Source organism: Diaphorina citri, unplaced genomic scaffold, assembly GCF_000475195.1.
Source record: "Diaphorina citri unplaced genomic scaffold, Diaci psyllid genome assembly version 1.1 scaffold2979, whole genome shotgun sequence".
NCBI lineage: Eukaryota > Metazoa > Arthropoda > Insecta > Hemiptera > Psyllidae > Diaphorina > Diaphorina citri.
The window spans coordinates 14,223-25,020 of NW_007380391.1; the positions used below are offsets into that span (position 1 = coordinate 14,223).

The 10,798-nt window shown below is 39.0% G+C and overlaps 2 protein-coding genes across 2 annotated transcripts; both read left to right on the forward strand.

The window, feature by feature from the left end:
• Positions 1–4,742: 4,742 nt before the first annotated feature.
• Positions 4,743–8,655, forward strand: LOC113471767. Its single transcript, XM_026831169.1, has 8 exons — positions 4,743–4,749; positions 4,880–4,894; positions 5,531–5,634; positions 6,107–6,258; positions 6,695–6,795; positions 7,712–7,835; positions 7,910–8,057; positions 8,638–8,655. The coding sequence occupies exons 1-8, from the start codon at positions 4,743–4,745 to the stop codon at positions 8,653–8,655; spliced, it is 669 nt and encodes a 222-aa protein (XP_026686970.1).
• On the forward strand, positions 8,632–9,837 carry LOC108253754 (ras association domain-containing protein 8-like; the record flags this gene model as incomplete). The annotated part of the gene is made up of 3 exons (XM_026831170.1): positions 8,632–8,782; positions 9,100–9,210; positions 9,430–9,837. Coding segments are annotated over exons 1-3 (591 nt in total), but the record flags the coding sequence as incomplete, so codon positions are not given.
• Between the last annotated feature and the right edge of the window lie 961 nt (positions 9,838–10,798).

Sequence of the window (10,798 nt, forward strand, 5' to 3'; positions counted from 1 at the left end):
CTATAGCTTCTCCTATCTTAAATCCTTAATAATTTTTATGTCTTCTTGCATCTTCCGTGCATTTTTAGAGGTTGATGGTGTTCTTTTCAGCCTTTTCTTCTACGTTTCTCCAGCCTAGTTATCTTGAAGGGTAGAGCGTCTGCCTTTTAAGTGTTAGGTCCTGGGTTTGATTCCCGCCTTGGGCGGATTTTATCCTGAAGGGATAATGTTCGTTCTCGGAATGGTTGGCTTTCTCCTAGTAGCAAAAGAGGCAGCATGTGTCCCGTTTTTATCGGGTCGATTTCTAATTTTGAAAAACGTCATTGGAAAACCTGTTCCACCCAAAGGCTAAAAGTTGGGCCCCTTCATGATTAAATTCTTTCAGTTATAAAATTGTAATTTGTAGAAACATATTGTAAACTCACCTAAACTGAGAAAAAAAAACTAGGGTGCCAGAAGTCTAATCGAGTGACTGCATGGGTTTCGGAACTCTAATATTGAACTCTATATCGGGAAGCTCGACACTATAATATACCCGTACATGACATTCCAACACCCTAAATCAGAGGAATTAAACCAATAGTAGAGTTCTTCCACCCTAAACTTGTGGCACCCTGTCACCATTTTTTTTTTTTTATGGGCCCCTTCATGATTAAAATCTTTCAGTTATAAAATTGTAATTTGTAGAAACTGTAAACTCACCTACACAAAGAAAAAAACTAGGGTGCCAGAAGTCTAATCGATTGACTGGGTTTCGGAACTCTAATATTGAACTCTATATCGGGAAGCTCGACACTATAATATACCCGTACATGACACTCCAACACCCTAAATCAGAGGAATTAAACCAATAGTAGAGTTCTTCCACCCTAAACTTGTGGCACCCTGTCACCATTTTTTTTTTTTTTTTTTTTTTTTTTTTTTTCCTTTTTTCCCGTAAATAAAGTATACCTACCCCATTGTATATTGAAGAGCGCGTTAGCGCTCCGCCCTGCCAAGTGCAACTAAGAGATTCAATTTAAGAGGGGACTAGATACTCCTATGTACAACAGTATTACACATATTCATAGTTATTTGATTTCTTAGGCCTCAATTCCAGTAGGCAGAACTCAATAATCTTCTCACCTTCATAATTCATTCTCACCAAGGTGTGAGACTCTCACAGTGCAGATCCAGTAGGAGGGATGTCATATCAAGGTCAACCCTCTACATCCCACGGTACACGATCGATTCTCACAGCCTTCTCATTCTTCAACCTGAGGCCAGCCACTCACTATCATGTAGACCTGACAGGTACACCTCATCAGGTCCGCCTGTCAGGTATAACTGATACCTGATGAGCACACACACACTATCAGATAGATCTGATAAACGGACTTGATCAGGTGTACCTGTCATGTCAGGTTTACCTGATAGTGTGTGTGCTCATCAGGTATCAGGTAGACCTAATAGGCGGACGTGATCAGGTGTGCCTGTCAGGTCTACGTGATATTGTGTGTTTTCATCAGGTATCATGTAGACCTGACAGACGGACCTTTTCAACCGTACAATACGTTGATTTCAAAGTCTGATGGGTTCTGATGATGTTGTTAAAATGATATTACCTACTCATTAATGCATACTCTCAAAAGTAGGTACCTAATAATAACTTACTTATACCTATAATTACACTACCCTGCGCCTCGGTGGTGTAGCGGTCAAGAAAGTCGCTAGGTAAACAGGAGGGCGTGGGTTCAATCCGCAGCTATAACTTAAGTGATAAGCTTTTAAGAATGCTAAGATTAGTTAAATATATTATTTTGTAAACTGGACATAATATTGTGTGTCAACACAATCAACAGATTAATAAATGAACTATAATAATTTCAAGTTGCCCTCACAAGGCTGAGAAGATGAGAACACCTAACCAAGTGTAATCTCACTATGTCTAACCTTTTGAACCTTTGATTAATGATTAAACTGATTAGGTTCATTAGGCGTAGGTACTATGTTGTACCCACATTATTAAAGTTTGGATTTTTCACAACGTTTTACGTAGGAATCGACCTTTTAATAATAACATTTTCCCAATTGCAACTCCTCCATTCCAATAATTCACTATGATTTTTTTTTGTGGTGGTTGTGAGGGTTATTGGTTTGTGAGGGCTAAGTAAATAACCTGGCACTGGTCATCTAAGTAAGTAGGTGGGTACCTTAAGTACATACAATGAGTTCGTATTTATGTATATTAATGTCACATTTTTGTTAGAATTTCAGTTCCTGCAATCTGCAATAGGTACCCTTGAGGGTGAGTGCACTCAGAAATAACCAGCGACACTTGATATGGAAAATTGGAAGAGCAGTATGGAATTCAAGCATTCAGAGCCTCACAGGCAGATGGCTTGAACCTCGGTTAATTCAACTTTAACCCCAAGATAAAGCAACTCCAGCAACCATTTAGAAGTGTGGGTGTTTGTACAAGTGCACATCTAGAAAAGCACCTAGCACCTACCCAAGACAGAAGATATAACACATTTTATAAATTCAGATGGCGTGTAAGAGATGCAAGAAGAGCGCAAATTATTGTAATTAAATATAGAAATAGGTAGGAAGTGAGGTATCCTGCCTAGAAAAAGAAGAAAGAACTCTTCAAAAATGTCATCTTAGCTGCGCGAGTATTATAAATAGTTAGCCGATTTCTTAGGTCTCAATTCCAGCGGGCAGAACTCAATAATCTTCTCACCTTCATAATTCATTCTCACTCTCGCAGTCCATTAACCTGAATATGTTTACTCGTTAAGCACTAATCATTTTAATTTCCCCATTATGACTATGTTGAATTTTATCAGATAAAACTCCGATGACTAAGAAGGTAGTTCTGATTTTCTATGATATGTTCTAAATTTTTGATGTGAGTTTTAGATGGGAATTTGGAAATGTTTATGTTTTTGCTGTGAATTTCGTTTAGGAGTTCTGAGTATGGATTTTTTTCTATGAGATTTCTTATGTTGTAGGTGGATATGTTAATTTTTATCTAGACTTTGGTTCACAGGGAGTTCCAATTCCAAGTACACATCTACTTTTTTTTCGATTGATGTTTCATCGCTGTTTTTATTTCGTGAAACGGCTGCTACATTACAATCAAACGTGGATAACTGAGAACTCAAAGGACTCTTAGGCCAGCTACCCACTATTAAGTATACCTGACAGGCGGACCTGATCAGGTGTACCTGCCAGATCTACCTGATAGTGAGTGGATGGCCTTAGGAGGTTTTTGCCTTTTTCATTCTTTTTAGTATGTACCTAGGTATACGTAGCTATATTTTGTATCTAACTAGTCTAAAAGCTATTGATAATGTTTGTTTATGCCGTCATCGTCAGTAGGTATTTATTTACACTGTTTACTTGTACCGGTAAATACCTACCACATACTGGCAAGGGCTGGCCTTGGGAGGTTTTTACCTTTTTCTTTTAGTATGTACCTATATACCTAGGTATATTTTGTGTCTAACTAGTCTTAGTGCTAGTGATAATGTTTGTTTATGCCGTCAGTAGGTATTTATTTACACTGTTTACTTGTACCGGTAAATAACTACCACATACTGGCAACCTTATCTACCACGCTCTGATTCGGTGCCAATATTTTTTTTTTATTTTTTTTTTTTTTTTATCTTGGCTGATAAAATAATTAGATTGGCTAATTTATTCCTCTACTTACTCTACTTCACAAAGAAGAGAAAAATGTAAATAGGTACGTAAATAGACACTAAGTTGGTACATTGGTAGAGATACCTTGGATGAATACCTACCTGTTTGCATGTTGGTAGGTGGTTATGTAGGTAAATAATAAATTGTAATAAATGAAGAAATAATAGGTAGGTACACCTACATAATTATTTATTTTATTTTAAGTTTTCTTTGTGTTACGTTCTTAGTCCAAGACTCTATTAGTTACGTATCTTTACAGAAAAGTGGATAAAATACAAAAGGTAGAAAGAAATAAATAAAGAAAGAAAGGAAATAATAAAGAAATAAAAAACAAAAGGAAAAAATAAACGCAAGAAAGGAATGAAAAAGAAAGAATCGCCTGCCTTAAAATTTTGTGTAACATTAATGTATAGCACATTGCATAAGTAATTTCATTTTCAGGCTTTTATATAAAATATCTGAGAAAATACTGTCGACTGGAGATTGAGCTAGCTGTTTAAAACAATGTTTATGCTGATTACCAACATACTTTCTATTACCTATACAAGTCATTACTAATAAGTTATATAGATACAGATAGTTAATACTTACCTAAGTAAGCTAGGTACCTACTTTACTAAAAATTCTCATTCTATTGTGAATTCTGTCTGATATAGGTACCAGAGAGACAGTAGGTAGGTAGGTACCTACTTGTCTGTCAGAACGTCTACCTTGATCAGTAGGTAGGTAGGTACATCTACCATAGGCTATAGGTCTGGTTAGGTCTATGTTGCATACGTTCTCACAATGAGACAGGTAGGTACCTATAGCTGGGAGCCTAGCCTACCGTCTGTAAGCTGTTCTCAACTTTGGTGTCATTACCTAAAAAGTTCGATTTTTTGGACCAAATTTTTGAACTTCAGAGTACGAGTAAATCAAAGGTATTGAACGTTTGAAGTAGGTAATGATAATACTTAATAGATTAACAAGTAAGTACCTACTTGGATCTTAAAATAGGACCTTTTCCCCCAGTCTCAGGTTTAAAAAAAAAAAAAAAAAAAAAGGTTACTGTGAGGTGTTCTGTAGTTTGTTGCCGAATGGAAGGTAAAAACCTCCGGCCAGTGACGTGATCTCCATTGGATCACGGCTTACATTCCTCTCCACAGGGTTTTCTCATCTCCACTACTTACCACTTACTGAAAATAGGAAGTGATTATTCAACCTGGATTGTGAGACTACCAACAGAACGGTAAAGTTTGTATGAGTTTCAGCTCTCTCTCTTTTGCAAATCTCACGACACGACACTGATTTCAAGAACAAAGACAATGCAACATTAAATCGATCACTATGAGTACATAGAGGGAACATAAATAATTAAACATTAAGTACCTAAATATACCCATGTATAATGCATGTACATTGTATATACATATGTATGTATCAACATGACTAGAGTCAACTATAGTCACTAGACTGCCAGAACTAAGAGTAATTATTGAAACAGAACACGTCACAACGTCGCATTTATTAATGACTTTGGTACCATCATGTCAATGACCTCTTGATTGAACAATCCGGAGGAATCGATAAAATTGGTAATAAAATTATCAATATTATTGTCTTTCATAATAATTAAAGAGGTGGAAGGCAGATATCTCAGGTTATAATAATTATTAGTAATTTTACCTGACTGTTTCTTAAATGTAGACAGCAAAACTCTCGAGATCTTGCTAGCTTGAAGTTTCAAGTACCTAGAAGCCAACAGAGCAATATGGGTACAGAGAGTGCCTCAGATAGGTATTAACTTCGCTTAGTGGTTAGCGGTGTACCTCCACCAAATGGTCTAATAGTCTAATTATTAGGTATCTCCCCAATTTATTCTCAGATCCAGAATGTCACCCAAAGAAGCAAAAGACCCTATCCACGTTCAAGATGTCCCTGGATGATCTGTACAAATGTGGAGGCATGTCCATCCTTAACAAAGTCAACGTAAGTATATCAATGTACACAAAAAGCCCTCTAAGACAACCTTAACCTTGAGGGGAAGCTGAGGTCTAAGACAACCTTAACCTTGAGGGGAAGTGCTGTTCGAATACGAATACATCAGCAAAAGCTGCAAAAGTTCTGGGATAACCGTGGTCTTTTGCAGACAAAGTTAAAATGGTAGTAATTAGGTATGTTTAAAATTGGAAAATCGCTTGCGGCAGAAGTGAACCAGAGCAAGTTCCAGTAAGTGGAAGGGAGGCAAATTAGTAGAGATGCCGGAACTCCAAAGAGGAGATTTAAAATTGAAGGTCGGAGCGGCGCACTGGCTGGCGGGACGAGAAGGCGGGACCAAAAAGACATTCTCTGCCATTTAACCTCGGTATATATTCTAGAATTTATTCTGTTCTATTCTAGGTACTTTGTAACTCTATTCTATTCTGTTCTATTTCTATTTCCGTTTTTTGTTTCCTCACAGGGTAAGCGCACATTCATCCATCACATCATTGTGGAGAGACAGGACAACAGTACGGAAAAGTTGAGTGCGCAATGTGTGATCCCAGGACATTCGGACGACAAGCTGAAGATTCAGAAGCGAGCAGTGCTCCCTGCTGGATTTCAAGAACAAGAGTGAGTACCACTTTTGACCAATGACTAGCAAGGCCCTGTCGGACTGTCGATGTCAGCGTTGCTTAACGTAAGGCCAGCCACTCGCCATCAGGTAGATCTGACAGGTACGGCTGAAAAGGTCCACCTGTCAGGTCTACCTGATACCTCTGATAGTGAATGGCTGGCCTAATAGTTACAAACTTTTGACGCGATTATTTTGGAGAATTGATTTCCGTTGGTCATTCTAGGTCTGGAACTCTGGACACTCTCCCGGCATAATGCGGGGTGGAGACGGTGGAGTAGATAAGGCCAACTCTAAACGCCCGTTCGTCTGAAATTCATAGAAAAAATCCCAATACTAGTATTCTTATCAATATTCTAACCAAACTGGTTGTTTAGTCTAGACACTACTAGGTAGGTACATATTTTATAAGGGTTGAATGGTTTTCCATTATAGTGTTACGGATGCGGACCTATGTAGGATACGCTTTGTCGTATCAATATCAAGAGCATTATTAATCGTCCTGACGATCTGCTGTGATCAAACGATCGGGAAAGGTAAGAAATTTAGACAGGTAAGAAAAGGGAAAATGAAGGGTCGAAATTTGGAAACATTCTAGGTATCTAGTCCGCCTTCATGGTTTCGTTGATATGTAGTTTGATGCCCATCTGAATTATTATCATTCAATGTTCAACTAATACTATTTCTCTCTCTTTCTCTCTTGTTTGAAAGGTTTTATTCCAAGGGAGTTTTGGCATCTCCACTATCTCTCTCTCTCTCTCTCTCTCTCTCTCTCTCTCTCTCTTTCGTTCTTTATTTCTCTCTCGTTCCCCAAAAAATTGATTAAGGAGTGTCCAAAAATAGTCGACGAGGTGAATCTATATAGAGTATGTAGTCGAGGCAATGGTGAACGGTTTAGTCGACATCGATCGATGGCCGGTCGACTATGTGTGGACACACCTTAAGAAATCTCTAAATCCAGTCCTTGTTCACACCTATACGCTTGATCTTAAATCATAATCATAACTTTATGTATTTTTATCTCACCGCAAAACCTTGTTCAACTTCTCACCCACACACACCACCTCTTCCATTCTCACAACCAGTTGTTTTCTCTTGGCTCTGCTTTTGACCAGGGCCGTATTTACGAAGGGGGCCAAGAGGGCCTGTCCCCGCTTTACCTATAGGAAGGAAAGGATATAGGATAAGGAATAAGGAAATTATAGTAATTGGCTTAAACTTTCGATGGTAAGATTTCTCTAAATCCAAAGAAAGAACGAAAGAGAGAGAGAGAGTGAGAGGGAGACAGAGAGTGAGAGAGAGAGGGAGAGAGAGAGAGAGAGAGAGAGAGAGAGAGAGAGAGAGAGAAGAGAGTTTTAAATTAGTGGAGACGCCAAATTTCCGTTTCACATTTGAACTAGACTAGAGTATTTCATTATCAATCTAATATTTATTCCTGCTTTTGTTTTTCAGTCGACTTCAAAGTGCACTGTGACAATGACACCATGCTGGTCAAGCTGAGAGACCTGATAGACGAATTTTTTCAGGTCTACCTGATAGTGCGTGTGCTCATCAGGAGTCTGCTATACCAGATCAGGTGTACCTGTCAGGTCTACCTGGTAGTGAGTGGCCGGCCTTAGAACAGACTATAATTTTCGGTTCGGGTTTCAGCTGTTCGGTGGATCCCTTCCTCTTCGAGAACTTCAACACGCTGGATGGGGACTCGCTGAAAGCCAAATTTCGAGCCTTCAAGTTCCCAGACTCTAACTATGTACAGTTCAAGGGCACGGTCAATGTTTGTCTGGATAAATGTCGTGGGGTAAGTCACCTGGGTGCTTAACTCCATACACTAAAAGCCCAATCTGAGGCTTAGGTGCAGGGGCAAACCAGTTCAAGGGCACGGTCAATGTGTGTCTGGATAAATGCCGTGGGGTAAGTCACCTGGGTGCTTAACTCCATACACTAAAAGCCCAATCTGAGGCTTAGGTGCAGGGGCAAAGAGCCCTAAAGGACGGGTTAAGCTTCTACTAATCTACGAAGCTCCCTAGGGGTAGGCTTGCCAAACGTCCCAAATTGGCCGGGACAGTCCCGATCTAAAGGACGGGTTAAGCTTCTACTAATCTACGAAGCTCCCTAGGGGTAGGCTTGCCAAACGTCCCGAATTGGCCGGGACAGTCCCGAAAATACAAATTCAAGTGTTCAATACCTCCAGTCAGCAATTATTCAGTTTACACATTTAATAATTAAATTTATCAAATTTACCTAGCTTCCGTTGTTTTGTCAATATATTTGGCCAAATAATGTCACATGTAGATGGTTCACCTATGTATACCTCCTCTCAAATGATTAGGTAATCATAAAACATATTTGTCACTTTTTGATGTAATTTTGATTTTCAGGCACCGTTGAAGTTTTGAAGCTTCAGTAAATACACATTGGAATAAGAAATTCAAGATTGTCACAAATCAAGTGATGGAACTTAAAGTGTGGGTTGAGGGGCTGCAGAAAATTGTCAGTGGAGTTACAGAGAGCACTACTTGTCAGGTAAGAAGTGGTATATTTTGCTAGAAGAAGTTTATAAAAAGGCAATTAATTTTGGTAGTGATGGAACTTAAAGTGTGGGTTGAGGGGCTGCAGAAAATCGTCAGTGGAGTTACAGAGAGCACTACTTGTCAGGTAAGAAGTGGTATATTTTGCTAGAAGAAGTTTATAAAAAGGCAATTAATTTTGGGACAAAGAGATAAGATTGATCAGGGATTTATTCAGACCTTTTGGGTTACTAAGAAGCTGTTTGCTCTAAAAACTCATTTTGAATTTGTAATAACAATATTTAAATATCTATCACTTCAATTTTCTTACAGGACATTGTGTTTGCACTAGCCCATGCAACTGGCAAGACAGGACGCTATACACTGATTGAGAGGTTCAGGAACAATGAAAGACTGCTAACACCCCAAGATCATCCTATTAAGGTGAGATACACTGATTGAGAGGTTCAGAAACAATGAAAGACTGCTAACACCCCAAGATCATCCTATTAAGGTGAGAAAAAATATCAAACACTTAGATATGTATGTAGATGTTCCTATAATTTTCACTTTCTATTGCCAACATAAAAAAAAAATCCCTAGCTCTTTTACCTGGCTTTTTATTTTATTTTAACCAATCATCTCTTCCCATTTCATTTCTAGGAGCTCTTGAAGCTTGGAGAATATGCCAATGAAGTGCACTTCATATTACAACGCTCACTCCAATCAACACCAAACTGTGCTCAGAAATGGGTCCAAGGGTCATCACCCTCTAGTCAACCAAGCCAGCTGATTGGCTCCCCAACGACCCATAGTCAGTCACTCAGTTCCACAAACCAATACTCAAACTACGCCACCAACAAAGACGTAAGGAAGGCTCTATTCCCCGATGCAAATCATATGGACAATAATTCTGACCTTAGTTCTCCACTCAGCTCATTGAGTTCTCACACAAGTTTACGGACAACACCTCGGGAGGAGAAAAGTCAGTCAAGACCATCTTCATATCACCAGGATGGGAATGGAAAAATTATGCCCATGTCTCCTTTATCTCAACATAACTCTAGTCAGGTAAGTTGGTCAAACCAAAATTATCAATCCAACTAACAAATGAAATAATGGGAATTTTGTCACGGAAACACCATACCTAATAATCCTAATTGGCTATTGTTAAAACTCAGTGGTGTGTGGTTTTCTGTACCTATATATTTTCATCAGCTAGGGGTAAATTCCCCCTGAAGTAAGAGTGCGTTTATATCAGAGTTGAATGGATTACAGTAGAACCTCGATAATTTCAATTGATTGGGACCGGGAGTAGTTGAAATGATCACTTTCTATGATGTTTTCCTCTGATAAGATAGGATATCCTTTGAAAGATGGAAAAAACAATGGATTTTGGAATTGAAATCATAGAGAGTTGAATTAATGAAAGTTGAAATAATCCAGGTTCTACTGTATTTACAAAATAGGTAATACTCGGAGCTCGAAACTTCACCCCCGATTTAAGGCCACCCACTCACTATCAGGTAGATCTGACAGGTACACCTGATCAGGTCCTCCTGTCAGGTCTACCTGATAGTGAGTGGCTGGCCTAAGAATCCTATGTTCGCTCAACTGGGGTGGTCTGTTCCTATGAGGCAATGGTTGTGTTAAAGAGGAAGTTTGAGAAAAGAGTGATATTGAATGACTTATCCGGTATTAGATACTGTATAGTGTTGTAGGACTGGTACATGTTCGGGTTCTGTTTACCGGAACCTCTAGTCTACCACCTGTTCAGTTTAGGTAAATAGAGGCACGGAGTAAGTCAGTCATGCAGTTAAATTAAGGAGCGCGGTAGCGCTCCGCCCCGCCAAGTCAAAAAAGTTTGACCGCTCAGTTAATGCAGTATGAAGAGTGACTCTGAGTAAAAATTTCACCCGGACTCAATCCGTTAACGTCCCCTTCGAGACCCTTTTGCTTTTGGTTATCGTTATGCTTTTGGTTTTGATGCCACAGTATTATTGCCACAGTTCGGTCAAAAACTCAAAGCCTA

Excerpts from the sequence above, each read along its gene's own strand:
- LOC113471767 (XM_026831169.1), top strand. Across the intron at positions 5,635-6,106 it reads CCATCCTTAACAAAGTCAAC|GGTAAGCGCACATTCATCCA; the intron begins GTAAGTATATCA and ends GTTTCCTCACAG. Across the intron at positions 6,796-7,711 it reads TGATCAAACGATCGGGAAAG|TCGACTTCAAAGTGCACTGT; the intron begins GTAAGAAATTTA and ends TTTGTTTTTCAG.